The sequence below is a fragment of the Oncorhynchus mykiss genome, chromosome 27 (assembly GCF_057628025.1).
Source record: "Oncorhynchus mykiss isolate SJ-2025 chromosome 27, ASM5762802v1, whole genome shotgun sequence".
Lineage (NCBI taxonomy): Eukaryota > Metazoa > Chordata > Actinopteri > Salmoniformes > Salmonidae > Oncorhynchus > Oncorhynchus mykiss.
In genome coordinates, this window is record NC_143048.1 from 13,009,312 (window position 1) to 13,036,347 (window position 27,036).

Genomic DNA, 27,036 nt, shown 5'->3' on the forward strand with positions numbered 1-27,036 from the left:
TGTGTTTTAGTGCCATACTTTACAATTTATTTGAACCACAGACGGTTCCTGTAGGCCAGGGTTCCCCAATCGGTGGCCTGCAGGCTGAAATTGGCCCGCAGGCTAAATTTGGCCCGCGTGTGATTTTATTTGGCCCCCCATGTTCTGAGTAATTTTTTATTGCATTTTTTTTTAAGTTGGACATAAAATACTGTAAAAACACCAGCAAATCAGCTTCAATTGATTTTAATTTGGGAAATCTGTTTGGGCTTCTTGTGGTCAATTTGCAGTCTACAAATGATTTATAATTACGTTCCGGCTCCCTGACCATCCGCTCAAGAAGAAAAAAAAATTGTCAGACAGCTGAATCTAGTTGATGATCCCTGCTGTAGGCTACATTGGCAGTCAACAAAGGATTACATTTGATCATTAATCATAATAACAAATAGTGGTGTTTATTCAGGATATAAACCCAGGTTCAATGTCGCAGATGAAGACGCCATGCGGTGAATGCTGATGCTTTTGACTCTTTTTCCCACTGTGATCAATTGTGCAATACTGTATGATTTCACTTAACAATTAATTAAACTGTGGAGTGATTGAACATAAGGACACAGCCTATTAAATCTGTTTCCTGATTAGCAAGAAAGAAGAAAAAAAAAAACTTATTGGTTGGCACATTGGGGTTGGCACATTTACATTTCTGATGAAGTTGAAGGCATGCCCTTGCATCTCTTGCCCTTGCTCCAGTGACAGCCAAAGTGATTATAATTACCATCCTTGTCAAAATCAAAGCCAATGTGTCTAGACACAGTTTTATGATGACAGATTGGGCATGACCCTATAAACAATAAACAACTCTACCCATCAGCTCTTTCATCTTAAGTGACTTTATCCAAGCTAAATGTGATGAGCGTATTCACTGTTCACTGTTGAATATGTTCCTGTAGCCTTTTAAGAAATATATTAGCTTACAAAATAGAACACGTAAATAATATTTTGAGACAACAAAAAATCTAACATAAGCTACATCAAGTCCTTACAGTGAAATGCTTACTTTACAAGCCCTTAATGCTTTAAAGAAGTTTAAGAAGAAAAAAAAGTGTTAAGTAAAAAAAACAGATAAGTAAAAAATAGAAAAGAAAAGTAACAAATCATTAAACAGAGGCAGTAAAAAGCAACTGTGAAGCTACTGTATAAACAGGGGGTACTGGTATAGAGTCAATGTGCGGGGGCACCGGTTAGTCGAGGTAATTAAGGTAATAAGTACATGTAGGTAGAGTTAAAGTGACTATGCATAGATAATAAACAGAGAGTAGCAGCAGCGTAAAAGAGGGGTCTGGGTAGCCCTTTGATTAGCTGTTTAGGAGTCTTATGGCTTGGGGGGGGGGGTAGAAGATGTTAAGAAGCCGTTTGGCATTCAGACCCCTATATGGCACAGTTCTGTTGGTGTCAGCAGTAGGATGGTAACCTCCAGAGGTGAATTGAGGTGACATTAGACAAGCAAGGATGTTGTGCACCTTGTCACCTTACCTTACCTGGCTATACTGCATACCGCTCGACAAGGTCTTCAGTGTTGAGCAATTAAGCTCCATAGCTGGGCTATACTGGTGGCCCTACAGTCATCTTGAAATACCTGAAATAGGCTATATGGGATCATAGAAATAGAATGACAGAATTATAATAGAATTATCATTCTATTTCTATGTATGAGGGAAAGCCAGCACAATGCATTCAATACTGTGGGTTTTTACAGCTGAAAAGCCTGCCGCACACATTTTATATATATATATATATATATATATATATATATATATATATTATATCAACCAATTAAAATGTGAACCTGTAAGCCCATAAATATGATTTAATTAACTAAATGTTCCTTCTAATTTATTTGGGTTACGTCATGACCATGTTGGCATGTAGTCTTAACTGTGGACCTAGAACAACAAGCGAGGCATTTACTTAGACACATAGCCAATGACTTTCCTCTCCTCTCAGCTGCCGACCGCAGTTGTGTCTAGTAGAAAGGGACCTCAGCTGGTGCTGTTGTCGTGACAACCAAAAAAGGCGCATCAGACTCTCGTGAAGGGGGCAGCAGTGCGATGTATAAGCGGGGGTGGGGTAATCGGGTAGAGAGAGCTCTAGAGTGAGAGGCGCTGGTGACTGGAGAGGACTGAATTTCCTCCCCACCTCTAAAGAACTCTGCTGCCTGTCTATCGCAGCCTTTACGCGGGAGCTGAAAGCACAGTGGAATACAGGGCTTTCAGAGAGGGTTTACGGAATATATGTTTTCCTACAAGCCATTTTGCTTTCGTTGTTTCAACGCGTATTTATCTTCCTCAACATCATAGAAACCCCTGGTCACACTTTGTCGTGGAGTAGGTTATTGCCAAGGGTCGGAGCGCCACTTCAATTCCCTTTTATAAGTCCAAACACTTTCTCTGGGATCTCTGCGCGCCCAGTTCGAAATGCTGGTCGGAAGGAGACCGTGTTGGAGGCAATTGCAGGCTTCTTTTTTCAGACTCCTGTGTCTTATTCCTACAGGGTTCCCCGTCCGAAGTGTGGATATGCAGCGAGCGACCGACAACATTACTATCCGCCAGGGTGATACAGCGGTTATCAGGTAAGGTCCCTGTCCAACTTTCCATTCATCCGCAGCCTCCAAGTCATGCTGAGTTTTGTATGCAAAGCATAGAACCAGCATGGAATGAAATGATCAATGATACAATTGACACATTCGCTAATGTGTAGGCTACTGATTGATGCCCAATGTTCTCATTTAAAATATTGAAATGTCACATGGGGTGTTTTACATTAAATAGGACATCAACTAAGTTAAATACTCATCAGTAGGGTATGATAAATGTAGTGATAAAAATATGCATATTTTTTGAAAGTGTGGATTTCAAGATACTTATTTTCATTTTGATCTGATATGCGATTTGATGTTGCTCCGTAGCCTGGTTTATTATGTAGGCTATGCCACAGTCACATTAATTAACATCCCCAAACTGCAAAATAATGATGTAGCCTAATTTAAACGACATTGCCCTGGTATTTATTGGAAATCACTGAAAACGTTAAGTGTGTCATAGAATTGCCCCAAAATGATGTCCGGGAAGCGGCAGATTATAGGAGGCTACTCTTTTCAATGGGGGAGAGTACAGGCAAGTGCTGCGTGGGGTAGCCTACAATACATAACGATGCAGTTTGATTTCCGAATTGCACAACAGCCCATATTACCCGGTTATGAAAAATAAGTCCAAAGCGCTTCACTGTGAATGAAATCCATATTTTCTTTGTGCCAATTACGTCGGGAGTAGATTTAGCCTTATACTTAATCACCTCCCAGACAATGCAAGCTGTCAATTTAAGGCTATTATGTTATTGTTGGACACAGATGTCATTAGTCACGTGGTCACAGCCATGTGTTTTTGGACTGGCAGGTCAGTGAGGGGCTATGATTACCCCTCCCCCTCCCCAAAACTAATTATGCAGGACACAACAACAATATTTCTCTCTTTAACTCACTCTCCCTCACACACACCTGCTGATTTTTTTTTACCGCTGAATTGAAAAGTATGCTCATGTAGAGTTTATTTGTGGCACAGCCTACATGGTTAAGAATGAACCATAATGACTGAAATGTCTGAAAACATAGCTAGGAATTTTGCTTTATTGATGTTATGTATGATATTTTTCTTTTTGTGTAATGTTAAATGAGAGCAATCTGATCTTAATAAAGCAATGTTAGGTTTTATACCCATTGTGAGGTGCATGCATTGCACCAGACAGAGACAAAGAGAGTATTGTTTTATATTCGCTGACTGCAGTAGATGGGTTGTCTATGGAGTTTGGGAATCATTGACCCAGACACGCCCCTACTGGGCTGTATTGCCTTACAGTGCCTCTGCATGCCAAGCTGTAATATATATATCAACACACATACTACATGACCAAAAGTATGTGGACACCTGCTCGTCAAACATCTAATTCCAAAACCATTACCATTAATATGGAGTTGGTCCCCCCTTTGCTGCTATAACAGGCTCCACTCTTCTGGGAAGGCTTTCCGCTAGATGTTGGAACATTGCTGCGAGGACTTGCTTCCATTCAGCCACAAGAGAATTAGTGAGGTCGGGCACTGATGTTGGGCGATTAGGCCTGTCTCGCAGTCAGGGTTGAGGTCAGGGCTCTGTGCAGGCCAGTCAAGTTCTTCCATACCAAACTCAGACTCTTTCTGTATGTACCTTTCTGTGTGCACAAGGGCATTGTCATGCTGAAACAGAAAAGGGCCTTTCCCAAACTGTTGTCACAAAGTTGGATGCACAGAATTGTCTAGAATGTCATTGTATGCTGTAGAGTTAAGATTTCCCTTCACTGGAACTAAGGAGCCCGAACCTCCTCCACCAAACTTTACAGATGGCACTATGAATTGGGACAGGAAGCGTTCTCCTGGCATCTACCAAACCCAGATTCGTCCGTCGGACTGCCAGATGGTGAAGCGTGATTCATCACTCCAGAAAACGCGTTTCCACTACTCCAGAGTCCAATGTCAGCAAGCTTTATAACACTCCAGCCGACGCTTGGCATTGCGCATGGTGATCTTACAATTGTATGCGGCTGCTCGGCCATGGAAACCTTTTTCAGGAAGCTTCCGATGAACAGTTCACGTTGCTCAGTTTGGAATGCGTTAGTGAGTGTTGCAAACGAGGAAAGACCATTTTTACGCGCTACCTGCTTCAGCACTCGGTGGTCCCGTTCTGTGAGCCTTTATGGCCTACCACCTCGCGGCTGAGTCGGTGTTGCTCCTCGACGTTTCCACTTCACACTAACAGCATTTAAAGTTGACCGGGGCAGCTGTCGCAGGGCAGAAATTTGACGGGAGGGTGGCATCCTATGATAGTACCACGTTGAAAGTCACTGAGCTCTTCTGTAATGCCATTTTACTGCCAGTGTTTGTCTATTGTATGGCTGTGTGCTCAATTCTATACACCTGTATAAAATGTGGCTGGAAGCCAAATCCACTAATTTGAAGGCGTGTCCACATACTTTTGTAAGTATATTGTATCAATTCACTGTAAATGTTCTCCTACATAAGACTGTATCGGAGCACACCATCATGTTCTAATGGCAAATCACATTCAGATATTATATTGAAGACATGAATTCAATAATTATCTAGCGTCTTTAGACCTGAACATTTATATCACACTACCATTTAATTAATTGTCGCACTTGTCGTCTGTAAGGAGTGAGGGATTGTACAGATTAACGTCATCATCTGACGCAACATAAGACCTGTTGAAAGTTACAAAAAGAGTGACCAACATTTAACTTTCAGTTTAGAGAACGGTATACTTGATCCTCTCATGGTGATGCAGTAGTGCAGCAATGGGAATATCTAAAAACCTGTGGTAGCCTATATTGTTAACCTGTAGGTCAAAAGGTGTGCTGATCACTCTGGTGTTGTCACAGCCAGGCCCAGCAGGTTTAGGAGCTATAATCCACTTACTGGATTTCCTCTCACTAATCACTTCCATCAATTCAATTACTTGATCATCAAGTCAATCAAATTCCAACGTGGTTACTTTTAAAGGCTCACCAATTGATATCCATTTAAAAATCCAGTCAATCAGTTTACTCAGTGCATTCATTTCCTTCAATTAAGAGTGAGTTTAGCCGTCACCTGGCCTGTACAGTAATATATGTTCTACTCAGTGCCTAGTTGTTTCCTTCCATACAGTGTCACTCAGTGAGCCTAATATTAAAACATGATCCCTGAAGTTGCATTCGTGAACATAAGTTGACTTTTTAACAGTTAACTCAGTCAATGACTACACAACAAACTGCAGTTGTGTGCCCAGTAGCCCGACCGAACAACATGCATTTTTCACTCCCCAGTTTCAACAGACAAATCGGATAAAAAAATATGTATAAAAGAACAAGGGCCACTGAGAGAACTTTCAGGGGGGGCCCCAGGGTAGTCATTTGTTGCATGAGAAAGTGTAGCCAATGTGATTCCATAAGCTGGTTTTGCTGTGCTGTTGGGATATCCGTGGCCTAGAGAAATAATATAGCCTTGACTCCATTACCGATGCCTGCGGCTTAGTTATGACATTACAGGCATAGGTGGAGCTGAACCCGTAAAGAAACAATTTTTGTTACACAGTAGCTGTGGTGTACTAGTAACAATGTTCCTAAGATGACAAAGAAAAAGGGCCTTATAACACATGCAAGTAAAGTTACCAAAATAATTGTCCTTTTTCAGCATCAACACTTTGATATTGATTAAAATAAAGGATTTGTAAAGGTTATTTTAACCTCATTTGCTTGGCTAGTTAATCTGTTAAACCCTAAGATTGTTTAAGTCAGTCTCGTATACAAGAGATGAGATTCACATGACATGAATGCGTTAGTACAGCAGTCTATGTTGACGCATTCTTTAGATTAAGTACTGTAGAAGTCCACTGTGGCTTAGAATCATGCAGATTACGTTTTATTGACGTCTTTGGCTGACATTTGACTTAATACCAGTTGAACATTTTCTTCTCTGCGTGCTTCAACTAAATTCAGATCCCAAACGTCTTGTTACATCCCCAAACATTTAGATTGCAGTGAAAGTGTCCCACATACTGAACTACTTCGAGATTGATACCACCTCAACAACCCAAATGAATCCTTCTCAGTCACAGAGTATCACGGCTGGATCTCAAAGTTATTTTGTATCCCTTTGCAGCATTTCTGTGTCACAATGCTTTACTTTTTAATTGCTTTTTCACTAGTTGGCAGTCCATGGCCTGCAGGGTGCGTTCTGATGTGGGAGAAGCGCAGATAATTGACAATTGCTTATTAAAGCATTAATGACACAGACACTGGGATTGCTCTCCTCCGGGTCAATTATCATTGATTTGACAATATCCGCTCCCTTTCGTGGTATTTGGGTGGAGATCATTGCGGGCTTGTGTTTTGCCCTTAGGCCCGGATGTCAGACACCCGAATATCCCTTTTCAATTAAAGTATGAAAGGCTCAGTGCGTTTGAAACCTGCTAGGTTCAGATATCAAGACCTGTGAAACAGGTTCTCATAGAGATGTAGCGACATAGCAGGCCCTGTGTAGCATTTTAAAGCTACAATTTGGGATCTGGGAATCCTTATAATGGTCATTTCAATTATTCATATGTACATATAAAAAGGTTACATTTCACCAGCCTCATCCCTCAGTTGTATACCAAAATGTGGCGGGCTGGCTGTTTTGTTCTTTTTAGAATCCCAAACAATAGCTTTAATATGGCCCCGTATGCATCGGATCAGGATCAGACTGGAATACATTGTGGTTTGATGGCTAATGTGGCCTTGAAAGGATGGTGCAATGTTATCTAGGGAATTACTATCTCCTTATAGTTCAGCTCACGTTTGAAGGAAATCTCATTTTATTTGACATTTTCCTGTAACATTTGTTGTCAAAACAAGATTTTTCTTCTCTGCTGTATAGTTGTACAGAAGTTGACATACACTTAGGTTGGAGTCATTAAATATCATTTAAAAAATTGATTTAGTTTTGGCCAATCAGTTAGGACATCTACTTTGTGCATGACACAAGTAATTTTTCCAACAATTGTTTACAGACAGATTATTTCACTTATAATTCACTGTATCACAATTCCAGTGGGTCAGAAGTTTACATACACTAAGTTGACTGTGCCTTTAAACAACTTGGAAAAATCCAGAAAATTATTTCATGGCTTTAGAAGATACTGATAGGCTAATTGACATCATTTGAGTCAATTGGAGGTGTACCTGTGGATGTATTTCAAGACCTACCTTCAGACTCAGTGCCTCTTTGCTTGACATCATGGGAAAATTAAAAGAAATCAGCCAAGACCTCAGAAAAAAATCCTATATCGACATAACCTGAAACGCCACTCAGCAATGAAGATGACGCCGACAAAAACAACAAACACTACAAACAAACCGTGAAGCTAAAGGCAATGTGCCCTAAACAAAGTCAACTTCCCACAAAGAAAGGAGGGAAAACGGGCTACCTAAGTATGGTTCCCAATCAGAGACAACGATAGATAGCTGTCCCTGATTGAGAACCATACCCGGCCAAAACATAGAAATACAAAAATCATAGATAACAAAACATAGAATGCCCACCCCAAATCACACCCTGACCAAACCAAATAGAGACATAAAAAGGCTCTAAGGTCAGGCCGTGACAGGAAGGGAATATTTACTCTGATTAAATGTCAGGAATTGTGAAAAATGTAGTTTAAATGTATTTGGCTAAGGTGTATGTAAACTTCCAACTTCTTCAACTGTAAGTGTGTCAGTGTCTGGAATATGGTCTATCTACAGTATGTCAGACATTCCATCTTTTGAGGATGAAACCAGATAAATGATGCCTACTCAATACTGGTTCCATGTAATTTGGGGCATAGTTTCAAGTGTATGGAAGGATGGAACACTTTTCAGCTCATTTAATAGTATTTGTTTTCAAGGCTACTGAAACACACCCAAACCTCTCCAGTATAAGTGTTGGAATGTCGTCAATTCTCATTATAATGAGCAGGCCGTTTTATTTTAAGTTTATCTACTTTTTGGTTTGTGGTGGGATTTACAAAGAGATTGCCTCTGAGTGTTGAAGGATTTTACAACAGAGAATTATTCAAGTGTTGATTACAATACTAGCTGCTATTGATCCCAGCAGAAAATGAATGGCTTCGCTAACTGTTGACTCACAGATCCCGATCCAAATCCAAACCTCACAGTTAAGAGATTATGACCATTTGCATAATTCCACTACCGAAAATGCATTTTCATTGTTCTCTTTAAGAACTGCACATTGATAATTTACTGTAAATACCAGACTGATTATCCTGTCTGTTCTCTGTGTGGGTCACTTTTCACACATTTTGTCAAGTCCAAAAGATCCACTAAATCTATTAGAGTAATGTGGTTGTGTTATTATGACCATATAAATCACCCATTACCTCTAACAATTGCCACGTCATTGACTCCAAACATGGATTTTCAATTTGGAAGAGCAGTTATTGATAAGTAGTTCGTTAGCATACTCAGAAGGAGGGCACTTACTGTAAGTGTTCGTCTCCAGTACTGTAATGTTCATAGGGGCTTAACACTCTACCAGGAATCCTTGGCAAGTAACCCACAGAGGACATCACTGCGTGCCATAGATGGGATAGATGATAGAAAATAAACAAAATCTGAACACATTTACATAATTCAGTTATGAGACATGAATGGCTCTTGTGTCCTGATTTGAAAAATGTGAATTCAATGACTTTGAATAGGTGAAATGGTTTTTGTGTTCCTGTTATTTCAAGATCCTATTGTAGAAATATTTATCTTAAATAACAAATGGGGGTCAAGTTAAACTTTTTTGGTACTATTAGTAATGTTTTGCAACTATTACTATGATTATACATGCCGCAACCATATCACAAGCATTGTCACATTTTAAATAGGAAAAAACATTGGCTGGAACATAAGGAGAGAAACCGTGCTACACAATTTCACATGTCCCCCCCCCCCCCGAAGGACCGCTATCTCTCAACAAGTCATCCGACTGAGTGCAGGTTTTTTACAGTTTAGAGCCTCCCAAGGGCTTTTAGCATCTCTCACAGTGCTGTCCAGTGCTGCTCTGATGGGGTAGTGACCTGATTCAAAGCCGGGGAGACCAGGGACAGACAGCATTAGTACAATCACCACATAATCCTCTCTGCTTCTGCCCTGGCAGAGCCAGGATTTTCAAATCAATTTCATTTTCACCCATGATGCGGTTACAGTTTGAAAAGATGTGCGGCTGCCAGCTTCGTCATTATCTCCCTGTCCCATTTTGTTTTGAGGTTGAAGGGAGGGGTAGCGTAGTGGGGGATGGGGGTGTTTGGTTGGACATCTCCCCAATTTGAAGTTTCGCCGACAGTTGAGACATTTCTGCGTCATTGAGATTGAACCATCTGAGAGCCTTCTGTTTGTGTCACATGCTGAACTGGAGTTGAAGCGGTCGAAGGCTGTGCACGTTGTGTAGTTGTTATTGTGAAGATGACATTATTTTTGACTAGGCTGGCCGATCTTCGTGTTGGTGCTCTCACCTGGATAGATGTCTACTCTAAAGGCATTTTAGAGGTTACTGGGGCAGTTTTTTGCTTGACAGTTAGGCATTTATTTGGCTCAGGCCTAGTTTGTTTTCTCTGTCCTCAAACTTTCTCTCAGCTTCCCAGAATTCCCTGAGCTCCCTTCAGCCTGGTGATGTGTCAAAATCACTGTGCATATTAACATATCTATCAGGTTTTTATATCGTCATACCGTCCTTCTCTCATCCCAGGATTTACGGTATTACCGGCTTAGTACACAAGGGGGTGCCAAAAAAAGCCTGAAAAATCCCATTGAGTGTCGATTATGAGAAAGCTATCAGAATTAGCACATGTAATAGCGAATTTCCATGGAGTTTGCTAGCTAAATATGCTAACAAGCGCAAATGAAAATAAATGAATTGCAAAGACAGGAAATCAAGCTCCTAAAGTTATGCATATATAGGTAGTAGCTAACCAATATAATTTTTGGGGAGTTTGGACATTTACAAGCGAATGTGAGCTAGGGACGTTGTGCAAATGAAGAAAGTTTTGACACATGCTTGTCTGAAGGAAGAACAGTACTGGCTCTGAAGCAGCATGTGTACAGACTGTGTCTGTCTGGAGTTGCTAGGAAAACGGGCCTGCCTGTTCTGCTTGGAGAAAATGGGGGAGGAGCTGAAGGGCCGAGAACATTAAGGAGAAAAAACGCAACAAAATCAAGCAGTGGCAGCTGTACAAATAACTCATCCAAAGGGCTTTGACTTCTCAAACAGAGCAGAAAGTAAACGCCTTGTCACCTTATTGGTTCAGCCACTTGCTTAGATAACTAGAAAGTTAAACTTAGGGGTCACGTTAATGCAGAAATCTGTGTTTTTCACACAGGATTTTTATTTTGAGAATGCATAAATCTCTTGCTGCGTTTTGTAAGAGCAGATCTAAAATGCTTCTTGTAATTTCTGCTCAACATCAGTCAAATGTTGTGCTTCTGTTGCACTCCTCCACTCGGATAAGAATTCATGAACGGGCATTCCATGAAAAGACGGCGCTCTTACTGGTGTGTAGCTACTTTTCTCCGGGTACTTTTCTGGGTGTAGCCAGCCTACTTTTCTCAGGTAAAAATGAAATATTAACTTTAAACAAAACATTAGGAAATGTAGCCGGCTACATTCTTTCTATGCTAAACATTAGAAATATGATGGCCATGCATTGTTTTTGCAAAAAAAAGACCTTGCTTTTCATTGTAAGCTAATTTATTCGTGTGGCTGCCAGCCAAATAGTGATGCACTTCTGTTGTCATCTGATGAAAATTAAGCTATTTTCTGCCGAATGTGTTGCACTCATGAATTATCTGTAAAGGAAAACAATAGTTGCACATCCCTGATCTTTCTATTTGAGTTTTTTTTTAAACACAATTGACTCTCAATATAAAACGCGACCCCTGTCAATACAAAGCTGGACCTGCTCCCGCTTTCTCCCATTGTGCCATTTACAAACAAATACGTGACTGACTCAACTGTTCTGGGGAACTATAGTAAGCTTCATGATGTAAAACAATGTGACAGGTGAAATGAAGAACGTGATCTGCTTTATCTCCTAAGGTACTGCACAAGTTGACTGCAGTAGCTACAAATATTACAATTTATTGAAAAACTTTAAAGAAATGGTTTCAACGGTATTTACGGTATTGAAAAACCATTCCTTGGCTATTTCAAAATTGCCCGGTATACAGTATACCGGCCAAGCCTAATCTCTATCATTACACCAGCATCCAACCTCCTGAACAGTCCAGAAAGAAGGCAACCTGCAAGTGTTTGTGATCACACCAATTACTCTAACAGTACACAATACAAAATGGTTAGCTTTGTTCAAATATCATTTCATTAGGGATGTGCATCTTTCCTTTCATGAATGATTCGATACGTATTTAGATGCATGGGCACCAATCCGATACAGAAACGATATATTTTGAGTTTGAAACGATTCGGTGCCATTTGGTTTGATTAGGGGAACGAATTGATGCGGTGACCTTTTTTGTTGTTGCATGAACACATTCATTTTCCATTTTAAATTCATATCTGCAGCTGATAGGAGCTCAGGAGCTGAGCCTCTTTGAGCTGGATCTGTCTGAGATGAGTGGCTCTCTGGTAGTGTGTGTGTGTGTGTGTGTGTGTGTGTGTGTGTGTGTGTGTGTGTGTGTGTGTGTGTGTGTGTGTGTGTGTGTGTGAGGGGTGTCAATGGTGTGTATAGGCACCTGAGCTGAGCCATTGGGCAAACTGTGCCTCTACAGTACCACCCCACTATCAGATTAGGGGTGGGAAGAAATGTATGCTTTTTGTCACTCCACCATTTATCTGAAATCTAGTAGTACAATGTCAATATTTACATTTAGAAATGTTTATCCCCGTCTTGAAAGCGAATGGTTTAGACCGTTTGGAATTTCACGAAGAGGTTCTCTACCAAAACTATTTCTTATGGTGAACTTGAATCTAAATCAAATCTGAATGATTGAAAACCGCAATCAGCAGTTGGATGTGAGTTGCGTCCACTCTTGTAGGCTATTGTGAAAGCCATTTTACAAGCATCTGAATGCTGAAGGTGCCAGATGAACAAATAGCCTATTAGAACAGGAATCGGCCTACCTCTCGTTGGCGCAAGAAGCTGTGTCTCGTGCACTCTGCACGACCCATTTACATTGTGACATATTTCATTACGCCGTACGTCAACTTCATGCAAGCTCGTTCCGCTACTGGATGTACAGTACAGAATAGCGTTTCACAACGTAAGACAAAATGGAGGAGAGCCTAGTCTCTCGTCAGAGATCGCATTTACAAAATATGACCTTTTCATTCGTTGTTTCTGTTGATAATAAAACATGTTTTGTTTAGTTATTTTTTCCTCAACTTGTTTGTATAACTTTCTAGCAAGTCAAGCTGTATTACAGAGCAGCTAGCTAGCTAAAAGCTTTGCTTTGGCTGTACTGTAGCTAGCGACCTCCACCTAATAATTATTATCAAAAACAAACATCATTACCATCACAATCCAACTAAAACAGGAGGCAACAGTCAAAGTATAATTGGCTTAACAACCAATGTGTATTTTTTTTTTACATACTTGTACTATTAAAATAGCACTTACTTAATGGGTAATTGTTTGCAAGTGGCTAGCTATCCCATAAACCCATCTTCGAAAACCACATTTTCATCTTCTGTGGTTTGGTAACTTTTTTTTCTTTGATGGACTCTGACTGGAGAGTTTGGAAGACGTTCAAAGTATCCGGCGTCCAGCCCACACCAGAGCCTTCTTACTGTAAGGGGGTGTTGGGTTTCCACTCCGTTGTGGATGGTCCCCATTCAAATGAATGACATCCGATGCAATGTAACAGAGTGCTTATGATGAGGCAGTCATACTCGGTTACATGCATCAAGTTTGATAGGCTACTGAACTGAAGGAGAGGACACATCAATTCAGTCACAACAGATAAGAGGTATTTTCAGAATAAAACAATATGAGTAAAAAACTTAAGTGGATCAGCGATTCCTAACGTTTAAATTGGTATTCTGACCGATGCATGCATGCTAAATTTGGATCAGTTTGGTCTCCCACAGACCGATGCACTCATATCTTAATCATTTTAACCAGGCACTGATCCGTATCGGTGAATCATTACATCCCTACAATGAATTTATCGTCTTAATTATGTTACCCATGTTGGTACAGGGGATTTGTCATTGTATTATTTTCTTAAAGAATCAGTTCACATTAGATGTATTTAATCCTTTGTACAGCATATGTAATTTGTCTGTCAGTGTCCACTGGTAAAGAGCTGTTTCGACTCCACACATGCAGCAGGCTTTCGCTCTTAGTCACTCACGTAGTTTACTTTACTAAGGATTTTGGTCGAGAAGTGGGTTGTCCCAATTTTACAATCATTCAAAGTCGATGTTAACCAATAGAGACTATAGTCTGATCAGGAATCCACTCAATTGTGGGAGAAGACAAAAACATTTTTTTTTTAAAGCCATTCAGAAGGCAACTAAAATTATTGAAGAGGAGTTTCTTTCTGTAGAGAATTTGTAGTTTAAAGATCCTAAACACTGAGAGGGTTTTGTTCTTTACAGAGGATCCGATAGTATCAAAGTAAAGAATCAGATTCATATCTGATAGCACCCTTGGTATTATTTTTGGTTACCATTGGTTACAGGGCAGGTGTATTTAGTATACATCCATTTAGATTCAAAGCAGATTGAAGCGTTACATAGAGGGAATGTTCTCATAAGTGACTTATTGTTTACTTCATATTTGTCACGTCTGCTCCCGCTCTCCCCCCTCCCCGGGCACTTGAGGGCGCCAGGCTGCCCTGCATCACGCACTCCTATCATCCATTACGCACACCTGCCTTGCCTCGTCATGCGCATCAGCAATATTGGACTGACCTGGACTCACTCATCACCTGTTATTACTCCCCCTATATTTCTCAGTCCCCCAGCTCTGTATTGATTGTTTTTTGCCTGTGTTATCTGTTTGCTGATGTTGTTACTGTCTCGTTCCATGTCCGTTCTATATGAAATGTTTTACTCCCCGTACCTGCTTCGTCTCTCCAGCGTCATCACGTGACAGAATACAGAAGCCAACATACGAAGCATCGGGGAGTACTGGCGTTCCTGTTGGTATGGTGGCATCGGCTCTGGGTCGCCATCGATGGAACCGGGGGTGCCTAGCCAGCTCGTCGGGCTTCCACGCCCTAGCTAGCTCGAGAGGTTTCCTTGCCCCGGTTGGCTCGGTTGGCGCCCATCCCACGTCGGGCCTCAGCCGGATCGTCAGTTCTTGTTCGCCCAGCCGGTCCAGGAGTTTTTTTGTTTGTTTTTTGTCGGGGTGGATTACATCGCCAATGGAACCAGGGATGCCTAAGCCAGCCTGTCGGGCTTTCGTTCCCTGGCTGGCTCGAGAGGTTTCCTTGCCTCGGCGGCTTCCCATCCCACGCCACACTCCACCAGATCTCCGGGATCCTTCTCTGCAGCGGGATCGACAGGCATCTTGCCTCAGCCGGATTTTCGGGCTTCCATGCCTCAGCCGGCTCGCCAGGCTCTCACGCTCCTGCCGGTTCGTTGGACACCCCAACTGGCTTGCCCAGCGCCCACTTACAGTTAAAGTGGGTGAATTGTTACATAGGAATTATAAACACAGGAGATACATTTATGAGGACAAAAGCACCTCACTAGCCTCAAAATGCAAATTTTTCAAATCAAATTTTATTAGTCACATGTGCCGAATACAACAGGTACTTACAGTGAAATGCTTACTTACGAGCCCATTACGAACAGTGCAGTTTCAAAAAATACGGATAAGAATAAGAGATAAAAGTAACATGTAATTAAAAAACTTCTTGATACTACCCATCCCGCATGCGGGAGCATAACGTAGCCTCAAACTAATTAGCATAACGCAGCAGATATAAATCTCCCTAGAAAATGTTCCTATTCATGAAAATCACAAATGAAATATATTGAGACACAGCTTAGCCTTTTGTTAATCACACTGTCATCTCAGATTTTTAAAATGTGCTTTACGGCCAACGCTAGACAAGCATTTGTGTAAGTTTATCATGGCCTAATGCTATGGCTAGCCTCTGCTAGCATCAGGCAACATTTTCACGAAAATAAGAAAAGCAATCAAATTAAATCATTTACTTTTGAAGAACTTCGGATGTTTTCACTCAGGAGACTCCCAGTTAGATAGCAAATGTTCCTTTTTTCCAAAAATATTATTTTTGTAGGCCGAAATAGCTCCCGTTCGTCACGTTTGGCTGAGAAATCGACACTACAACGCCAAACTTTTTCCCAAATTAGCCCCATAATATCGACAGAAACATGGCAAACGTTGTTTAGAATCAATCCTCAAGGTGTTTTTCACATAACAATTCGATAATATATCCATCGGGGCAATTGGTTTCTCATAAGAAGCGATTGGAAAAATGGCTACTTGTGTACTTTACGCAAGATTTTCTGCGGGAGCCACCATGTGACCACTTGCTAAATGTGGTCCCTTACGGCTAATCTTCAACATAAATGCGTAAAAAGACATCAGTTCTGTTGCACTCACAGACAATATCTTTGCAGTTTTGGAAACGTCAGAGTGTTTTCTATCCAAAGCTGTCAATTATATGCATAGTCGAGCATCTTGTCGTGACAAAATATCCCGAACGTTTTTTATCCAAAAATGAAAATACTGCCCCCTAGTTATAAAATGTTATTAAAGAGCAGCATTAAAAAATAACAATATATACAGGGGGGTGCCGGTACAGAGTCAATGTGCGGGGGCACCGGTTATTTGAGGTAGTATGTACATGTCGATAGAGTTAATTAAAGTGACTATGCATAGATGACAACAGAGAATGGCAGTGGTGTGGAGAGGGGGGGGGGGGGGGGGGGCAATGCAAATAATCTGGGTAGCCATTTGACTAGATGTTCAGGAGTCTTATGGCTTGGGGGTAGCTGTTTAGAAGCCTCTTGGACCTAGACTTGGCGCTCCGGTACCGCTTGCCTTGTGGTAGCAGAGAGAACAGTATGACTAGGGTGGCTGGAGTGTTTGACAATATTTAGGGCCTTCCTCTGACACCGCATGGTATAGAGGTTCTGGATGGCAGGAAGCTTGGCCCCAGTGATGTACTGGGCCGTTCGCACTGCCCTCTATAGTGCCTTGTGGTAGGTGGCCGAGCAGTTGCTATATCAGGCAGTGATACAACCAGTCAGGATGCTCTCAATGGTGCAGCTGTAGAACCTTTTGAGGATCTGAGGACCCATGACAAATCTTTTCAGTCTCCTGAGGGGGAATAGCTTTTGTCGTGCCCGCTTCACAACTGTCATGGTGTGCTTGGACCATGTTAGTTTGTTGGTGATGTGGACACCAAGGAACTTGAAGCTGTCAACCTGCTCCACTACAGCCCTGTCGATAAGAATGGGGGCGTGCACAATCATCTCCTTTGTCTTGATCACATTGAGGGAGAGGTTGTTGTCCTTGCACCACATGGCCAGGTCTCTGACCTCCTCCCTATAAGCTGTCTTGTTGTTGTCGGTGATCAGGCCTACCACTGATGTGTCATTGGCAAATTGAATGATGGTGTTGGAGTCATGCATGGCCGTGCAGTCATGAGTGAACAGGGAGTACAGGAGGTGCATGCTCAGCCCCCTCCTGTACTCCCTGTTCACTCATGACTGCACGGCCATGCATGACTCGGACCCCTGTGTTGAGGATCAGCGTGGCGGATGTGTTGTTACCTACCCTTACCACCTGGGGGCAGCCCGTCAGGAAGTGCAAGATCCAGTTGCAGAGGGAGGTGTTTGAATATCTTTAAAAGTATAAGCATCAAGGGCTAAGCTCATACACATTTATGACAAGATAAACATCTAACCGAAAGTATGTGCGGCTGTTGTTGGCACTAACCTGGTCTTAGCCCTAGGTTTCTATTATAAAAATATGTAGTGAATCTGCATCTAGCGGTGGATAACCATTGCTAGAAGTAGGACTGTTGTAAACTGGCAGTCATAGCAAGTAGCCTGATTAAGACTGAAGGATTGCTGGATACAGTCAAGGTGGAGAAGTTAGTGTCGCAGAGCATGTTTGCTGGTCCTTCCCAAGAGAGAGGTTTGAACCTATAAATAAAAATGACTGCCTATGTCTGTCTAACCATTGATTCACATCAAAATTTGACACTCAGTTTGCTAGTGACCTCCTTGAGAAGCTATTTTCTGTGCCCAGAAAGATGTCTTCAGAGCAATGCTGTCTTGCCTAGATGCCCTGTGTTTCTCTTGCCATGCCTCAGCCCTCTAAAATACCCTGCTGGTGGCAGTACCCCACACCACAGGTGACATCACAGAATGTTGACTTGCACAAGAGGTATGACTGATTTAACATCACCCTGTGTTCAAAGCCACTTAAGCCTCATTGACTAAAGAACGCTGGAGTTCTCTTGGTTCACATGCTGCTTGTATTTGATGGATTCTCGCCCCAAAGGACTTTGGGTAGCATTTGTCTCTGTCAATTCGCCCGTAAAACGCAGGAGCTAAGAAATATTGCAGGTTTGATAACCATGGACCTTTAATTCATACAAGGTATCTATCTGAAAGCACATTAGGTCAAGTGTTCTCGACGCTGGGAAGCTCCCTGAGATCTGATTAAAAGATGATAAGTTGGTTCCATTACTATATGGATGTTCATATGCTCCAATGTGTTCAGGTGCTTTGTCTTGTGCTATTGGGGGGGAAACAAACTGTGCCTTCTTCTGTGCCTTCTATGGAAGTATTGAACCTAATCAGTAGTTTTTTACAAGGATAAACTATGTTCTTTTACAGTGACAGTCTCTACTCTGACTTCACCACAGATCACAATGTTTGTTTTCCTATTACTTCTGTCATTACTTCGATGACACGGACTGCAAATGGAAATGACTGAAGCTTGTGCTAAATATTGTGCATTATAACAAATATCTGCATTATATCATGTCTGCAGTGAGTGGATGTTGGTGCCACTAGGCCCCAGGGAGTCCAGAGACCTCTGTCTTTAGCTCAGTGGTCCAATTTAGTTGTCTGCACTTTCGGTGTACACTGTTCTTCAGCGCCATTTTAGAGGATTAATCACTTCAGTTCAGCTCACTTCAGTGTATTTACTTGGCCAGCTCCCGTACTCCTTTACACTAGGGTATTTCAAAGGCCACGGAGAGGACAGAACAAGTCCCCTACTTCAATCAAATAGTGAGAGGGCCGTAGAAAAGAGCTCCTTTGATAGCTCTTTTGTTATGGCCTAAGTATTTACGGCCCTATGTGCTATTTTATGTAACGGGGTTTGCAGAGATTGTGTGAGGCTGAGAAAATGTTTGCACAGTGTGACAAATCGCATCCCGATTGGTGAAGATTGTGAAATAAAAATGATGAAAAGTACAAGATGCTCTTTCATTGCTTGGGTACATAAAGTCTAGGAAGTATCATTTCAAGTTGTTTTCCTATTTTAACACTCCCTTTTTAAAATGCAGAGTTATGATGATTTCACCTCACCATCTCATAGTTGCTATCAAATGAAATGTGACAGTATGTTAAAATACAGTGACAGTCATATACTGCAACCATGTGGGAACAGTCTCACAGGTCAATCAAACCTATTTTAGTGATGTTGGTAACATATGCACAGACAGCCTCAACACAGTCTCACTGTCTGATCTGAGATGATGATGATGATGATGATGATGATGATCAGCACTTTCATTTCCAACAAACCATTTTGGAGGGATTAGCCTTGAAGGGACATCAGTGCGGGGGAGGTGAAGGGGGGAGGTTGTTGGGGAGCTGTCAAGCCAAGCTCTTTCCTTTTATGGCTGCAGTCCTAGACCCAGATTATCACTAATCTCATTTTCTTTCATTTGACCTCAGTCCAGGGTCAAATGTAGCTAGCGGTTAGCCTGCGAACATCCTCACAATCGGTCAGAACTATGAAGAGTCAGGAAAAGGAGCTGTTTTGTGGTTGTAAGTAAAACAGAGGCTTGGAGGGGTTTTGTTGCCAGAGTGCGTCCATCATGCATGTATTAACTCGTGATTAGCAGGTCGATAGTAAATAGTCTCTTGGACCTGCATAGCTTCACTGATTTCCAGCTGGTAATGATGTCTTAACATCCGACTATGTGATGAAAGGTAGGATTTCATCTAAGGCCCCAGGAGACAGATGCTATTTCACAGAATGTTTTGGGTGGAATTCTCTGGTTGGTTCCAGTTGTCTACTATCACTGATACAATACCTTCGAGTGGGGACTCTTCACAGCCTTAGAAAATCAAACATTTTGTTTCATGGGAATAACAAAGTACTCCTGTGTAAATCTCTCCGAACATAATAAACCACGTTAGCTAGTACGTATGCATCATACTACAGCCTGAGTAGGTAGCCAGCTTTAGTGTTTCATGTCTAGCCTTAGATTGATTCATAATTCATCCTTAATGGATTTAGCTCCTAATTCAGAGAGAGAGAGCTCTTCCAACTGAATTTAACTTATCTTATTTAAGTAAAGCCTATGGGTTGTTTATCCGGATCAAGCCCTACTTTTTAAATAAAAATAACTTGTCTTAGAGGTGTTTGTTTTTCACTTGCACAAGACATTGCAAGTCTGCCAAACATAAAACAACATTTCCTGTCTCCGCTCTTATCTCTAATTTCAGTCTTCTAATCCACCATATGGAGCTCGCTGAATTGAGTGATAAACGTTCTGCTTGTATGCTTTGGAAGGAGACGGAGGGAGAGATCACAGGATACGCAAAACAAAACCAAATCAACAGTGGAACAAACAGGGGAAAACCTGAGGGACATTGTTGAGATGTGGCTTCTGCTTCTAAAGTATCGCACAAGGGTTGACTAATAGGCGTGTACAAAACTATCTCGCAGAAGCCACGCCGAGTTTGTAGTTGTGTTTGTGTTGGTACTAGTAGTAGTAGCTGTGTGTGTGTGCAATGTGTGTGTGTTATGGGACACTATTAAACACCGTGTTCTCTGTTTTTGAGTCACTGTCTCAACAACCGTTGACTACAATTGAAAATCCCATCAGGGATGGTGAAGAACAAATGATGGAGGAAAACATTTGCTGCACAGAAACTAAAAATAGCTTAAGCTCTAACTCACAATGAATAGAAAGTTTCCATTGCCAAATGTGAAGAGCGCCTCTTCCAGGTGCAGTGCGGACATATTGAACATATGTGGAACTATTAATACAAATGATTATTTCATGACATTGTGTTTGTATACAGTGATTTTATATCCTATAATAAATAAAACAATTCAAAAGATATAAATATAGCCGATTCACCCTTTTGGACTACAAACAAACCACTTTGCAATATGATCCAGCTTCACATCACATCTAGATCATATTGAATCCCCAAAAATTGCTGGGATGATGTTGACGAGAGGAAATATTGATTGCCTCGCTGAAAATGTCACTCTGTTCTCCAGGCCGTGCATTCTGCAGATGTGCCGTTGGTGTTCTGTTTCACACTCTCTCTCCTCTCATTTCCCACTGTCAGATTCTCTTCTTCTACCCTCCTCTTTTCTCTGGAGAGCCCCCTGCTTCTCCCTAATTGACTGTTATTGCCAGCCTTCCAAACCAACTCTTCAAGGGCAGACCAGGGAGAGGAAGGCCCTCCTTAAGCTCTCAAATGGCTCCAATTGTACATCCATGAATGGAATCTGTACAAGAGTCCATAATTGTAATCAGTCTCAAAAGCAGCCATATCTAAAGCAGGATATGTGCCTCAGCCACCCTACTGCTAAACAGAATGGGAGCTGTCCAATTAAGCCACTTCAGCCTTGCAAAACAAAATGGCAGGCTGGCAAACGCTTAACCAGTAATTTATGGGGATGGACTAGTGCACCAACACACATGGAAAGACAGCTCTTTGGGTCTGTTATTATATGCTAGTGTTACTGGTAATTTTCTAGCATTATCATACTGCAATTTCCTCCATTTCTGAGATGATAATGTTTGCGAAGAGTCTTTGAAGTTATAACAGCCATTTTGGAACTCATAGTCACCCTCTTCGTCCGTAGTTATGAAGAAGCGATGTGGAAGAAAATGGATAAAATCCTGATAACAGGTGGATGGCTAACTTCTGGCTACAAGTTTAAGAGGGTTACTCAGTACTGTATGTCTTATGTTAGGAAAAAAAGCAATTATTTTAAGAAGTGGTAAAAAAACAAGCAACTACTGTATATCCAGATTCCTTCTTAAGTTAAACAAAGCTTTTAGGTAGGATCTATTGTTATACTGTACTCTCCTTAGTTTATGCTTCTACAAGGATGCACTACTCACTTGGTTCTCCAAATGCACTCTCAGGAAATAACTGCCAGGTTTCAGAAACCTATTTAAATGCCCATTTCCCCTGTTTATTCATGGCTTGCTCATAGGCAGCTTATGAGGAGCTGTGGCCTCTATGTCAATCTCCCTAATCTATTTAAGCACTATACACATAATGTTGTATGCATTTCTTTAGCAATGTGACCACCTATGGGTTTGAAGTGTGTGCCTCTTCAGATTTCCACCCGGATGGCCTAAACCGAGGGATTTGGTCAGCAGAACCAATGTGTCCAAGATGGAATTGAACCAAGGCGGCGTGACTGGAAATCTATCTGTGGTTTTGAAAACATCTAGGTCACGTAGACGAGTATCCAGTTATCTGGACTATCATGCATAATGGGTATAGATAACCCGCTGATTAGGCCCAAAGTAGCCGGAGATTAAAGCAGATCAATCCAAATCAGCTGGAAAATTGGCATACTCCAATGGTGAAGTGACAACAACAAAAAAGCATGGGGCTGACCATAGATTTGACCATAGATTTGATTAGCCAAATGCCTCCTGCTGCAATAATAACACCCCAACCCAGAGATGAACCTGCAGAGGATGCCAGGACATAAATCTGTGTTTCTGGGATGATGCCTTCCCTGAGTTGTATCCGTGTGTGTTTGAAGTACACTTCCCTTACAGGCTCTAGAATGGGCAAAACTGTGAAGGGTATTGTTCTTTAAAATAAATCCCCATTTTATTCCTTGCAGCTTTCAACCTTAATATGTTTGGCGGTGTGTTTTGTGGTGATATACAGTTGTAATTTAGCCAAAGCTTCAACAGCGTTGGAGAAGAGAACAACAGGCCCCTGCACTATGGGAACAACCGCGTCACAGCACTGGGAGGTTCAGCAGTCAGTCGACTGACTTCATACACCCACCCACGTGTGTGCGTAATCGAGAGGGAACGGGGAGAGAATAGTGTGAAAAGTGCCCAGTGCTTTGGTTAAGGTTGGTAAAAGGCTTTGACTCCTATGCTGTGTATAATAGAGGGAGGAAGAGAATGCTGATTCTGCTGTAACCCAGTGGTGCAGCAACCCTGGCCTGGCATTTTGCTGACCTACATGTTAGAACATATTGGACTGTGTTTATAATATTGTGTCTCTTCCTTTCTCACTGTGTGTGTGTGTGTGTGTGTGTGTGTGTGTGTGTGTGTGTGTGTGTGTGTGTGTGTGTGTGTGTGTGTGTGTGTGTGTGTGTGTCATTTTGTATTCATGTGGTTGTGTGGCTATAGTTCTATAGTATGTGGTTCCCATGATATTTCTGTTTAGTGTGCTTGTCACTGTATGCACCATGAAACCTGAGACTTGGAATGAATTATGTTGTCAACTGCCTTTTTGATTTATCCCAATTACTGTAGGAATGCAGTGCTCGGTTCAGTTTGAGTGGAACAATGGGTTTGTTTACGCTATGGATCTTCAGCGCTAAAGTTTGGGTGGATAGCAGTCATTAATCTAGGTCCACTAAATCCAGTCCACAAAGACACCAGTGGCGCTGTGGAAATAGATCATAGAGAGCGTGGTGTTACTGCTGCTGTGAAAAGTCATTACGACTGGCCTAGATATTCACGTTTTCACCCCTCTCCTCCCCCTTCACCAAGTACCACACACAGCACCCGATTTACACTGTACCATCGTTTCATCTGTTAATGCCACGATAAATGAGCACTTCCTTTGCATTTTATATTGTACGTAATGAAACGGTAATGGGACGGGCGGTGTAAAAATTATCTGTGGTACAGTAGTTCCTCGGGTTGTGAAATATGTTGTTTATCTACATAATTGCCTTGGCACGCTGTGGAGATATCGGCTGAAACACACATTACTAGTGAGAAAGTGCTGAAGCAGGAGATGGCGAGATGCAGTAACTGCCTCCTAGTTCCAGGTCTATGATGAGGGGAGAGGCAGGCAAGCTGTGTCAAAACACCACTAGTGACTATTATCAGGATGACAGCTGAAGCACACCGACTCCCTCTCCTCTGCTCCGCCAGGTTATCCCTTCCCCAAAGGAGAGAGAGAACGTTCAGCCATCTTCGCTTATCCTCCCTCAGAATCCCTCTGCCTACGTTACAAACCTGACTATAACTAAGCCTAGGGTAAAGTTTGAATTATAAACGGATTAGCCTCTGCGGCGACAAATTAAAAGCGAGTGCGAGGCAGGATAGCTGCAAAGGCGCAGAACTGTGCTCAAGGTACGGTATGATTAAAAAACATTAGCTTTGTCTTCCCAACATAGACTTCAGTGAGAAGGATCCAGTCTGTTCTCATCGGGACATCGTCGTAGGCTAATGAGGATTCTGGGGGGTTGCAGGCTGCAGCAGAAGAGCTGTCAGCGCCCACCAGCTATGAAACGTCTAAAATATGTAGCGTTGAAAGATTACGCTGAGATCATATTTATTTGATATTCTGTTAAAGATGCACTAAGAAGGGTTCAGATAACATAACTGCATTTCCTGTGTGAAGCATGCGTGTTAAGTCTTCTGATTCCACTGACCAATTATAAAAGGCCCTGAGAGGAAGGACTAATTGACACAAAGAGATATTAGGATGTGTTTGTCCCATATTTGTTTGACAAAAATGCAACATGTTTGTCAGTCATATCATTTCCACTTCAATTTGCATGTAATCACAATGAGTGAAAACCACATAAGATATCGGGCACTTTCCTGAGTTGGAGAATGTATGGCCATTATGTTCATATTGAACCAGCTTGTTATAATAACACCCACCTACGGTAATTGCAGCACCATACTGCCAACATCTCCAGAACCACAGTGGGCTTGCTAGAATTGACTTGAAATCATATTGCATCCTTTTGTACTTAAACAATTGAAATGAAGAACAAGGACAAAAATGTGAAAATGCTAAATGTGTCCTTAGCTGAACTGAGACCAAACCGTCATCATTTTGTATGTTTTTTTTTATGGCACCTATTCTGCTTTATAACAACTATAATTCCCCATGGAGTGTCAGCCCAATTAGCATCCGCCATCCATTGTAAATACACAGCTTTTCCCTTTCATTCTCTGCCTGTCTTACATGATCCCTTTGATTGACTTTGGTGGCCCGCTGGCTCGTCTCCAACAGAAACACAATTTTAAATGTACATGACACAAAGGGGTATTTTTTAAAAGCAATGTTTACAGGAAAAGGAAGGGGAAAAAACACTTTAAAGAATGGCCCCTCAATGCATTTAGCATTGAGAAAGCATGGAATAATTAGTTGTTGCTGTGTAGTACAGAAGAAAAGTAAGAATACAGAAACATTTTTTAAACCGTAGCCTTATCAGGGTCAGAAAACTGACATGGTTCCCAACTAGGTCTTTCTAGATCCCTGATTGGCCTTCTCTTGTATATGCAGTGCATAATGAACACGAATGACCTCTATGACTCTAGCCCTGACTACTGTCTTTTAGTTAAGAATGAGAATTGAATGCTTGTATTGGTACATTTTATGTCGGCATTTGGATGAGTATATGTTAAAATTGTACAGGCATCCATTAGTCTTCCTTTTCAGACTGACGCAAGCAGCTTTGGGGCTAATAACATGTCCAACATCAATTGACTGGACTTGGTACTATCCATTACTTCTACTAAACTGAAAGAGGCACAAACTGTACAGCCTGAGTGATCTTTCCCGGGACCCAACTCTGTTTGCTATGAGTAATCAGTTCAAAACACAACAATAATTAACACAAAACAGTGGATTTGCCCAGGTACACCCATTTTGACCGCCCCTACTGTAGCCACTGGGCTCATAGTGCTCATGCAGAGGATAAGGATACATACTGTAAATGTGTTTGGAGGTTAAGGGCTTCGTTCTTCCTCTCAGGAGAGAGTTCTGCCACCTCCAAAAGAGTATATGTCTTTTTGTAAGAACTTTACCAATTCATATTTTCAGTGACAGGACATTTTCTGCATTAAAAAAATGAAATTCAGGGATTCTTAATCATTTCTCCAATTCTGTTGTAACAGAAGCTAACCGTTAAGTATGTCTGCTGTATCTCAGTTTAGTCTTTTCACAAGTAGGCTGTTTTAGCATATGGCAGCACTGTATATTCTGGCAGCACTGTAACTCATCAGGGATGAGTTGAATTACTTTGGTGGACAAGGTGTGTTAGAGGAACCTAATAAGCACGTTCAATCCTTTGAATGGGTGTATTTAGTTGAGAGATGATTAAGTATTACCTGCTCTGACTCACAGCGTCATTATGGTAGTCATGTACTAGAATGATTCTATCATTGTAATGAAACGTCTCATTATGGCGACCTCTCCTCGATATGATCTATATTCCTGGATAAATTGGTATTCTCTCCATTCTCTGATTACCTCCTGGTCTTAGAAGAGTAGGACTTCTCAGACGATGACAATGTTGGTTATCACTGTCGCAGTTACAGACGGTCTCCACATAAAGCCACGTCCATTGTGTGAGTTTGAATCTTGTGACCTCTCCCCAGTTTTCCTGTCTTCGGTCTAGTATTGCTTTTATGTACAGAAGGGAAATGTGAACGTATTGATTTCACTTTTATTGCCTCATAACAGGGGCTCCTAGAATGTTGTGTATTTGTTTTTCACTAATGCTCAGTCAAGCTGTGGCCAGTGTTACTATTAACCCTATAGGTGCTGATACACTCAGACGTCTAAAGGGGGGAGACAGGTCATATATAGTGGGTAGACGGGTCATATGTAGTGGGGAGACAGGTCATGTTTCCAATTCCAGCCATCTCAGTGGTGTTCGAGAGAGAAAATATCTACATAGTGATGCTGTGTTTGTTTACATCTCTCTCTCTCTCTCTCTCTTTAGCTCTCTCAATCCTTCTCTGATGAATTAAAAGCCCAGTATATCCAGCTTTTTGAATGAAATAACTAATAAACAGATTTTCATCAATTCTAAACAAACTCTAGAGAATAACATAGAGATGCAAAGAAGGGAGAGGTGGGATAAAAAGGTCTGTGTCTTTGCACATGCCATACTGATGTTCTGAGCCCTCTTCATACATCTATATAGTGCTAATGGGGCCCAGACAAAGAGTTCCCTCACAGGAAAAATACAGTGATTCAATTCATTTTTTTTATTTGCA

At 41.6% G+C, this 27,036-nt stretch overlaps 1 protein-coding gene across 2 annotated transcripts in view; it reads left to right on the forward strand.

Annotated features, from left to right (window-relative positions):
* Positions 1–27,036, forward strand: part of LOC110507545 (limbic system associated membrane protein) — a 466,699-nt gene that overhangs the window by 315,688 nt on the left and 123,975 nt on the right. The window contains exon 2 of one of the 2 annotated variants that reach the window (XM_021587595.3): positions 2,530–2,608. In XM_021587595.3, coding sequence (XP_021443270.1) covers positions 2,530–2,608 — 79 coding nt within the window. Of the gene's footprint in view, positions 1–1,936; positions 2,609–27,036 lie in introns of those variants that run through there. The other variant, XM_021587593.3, reaches the window with a different exon arrangement.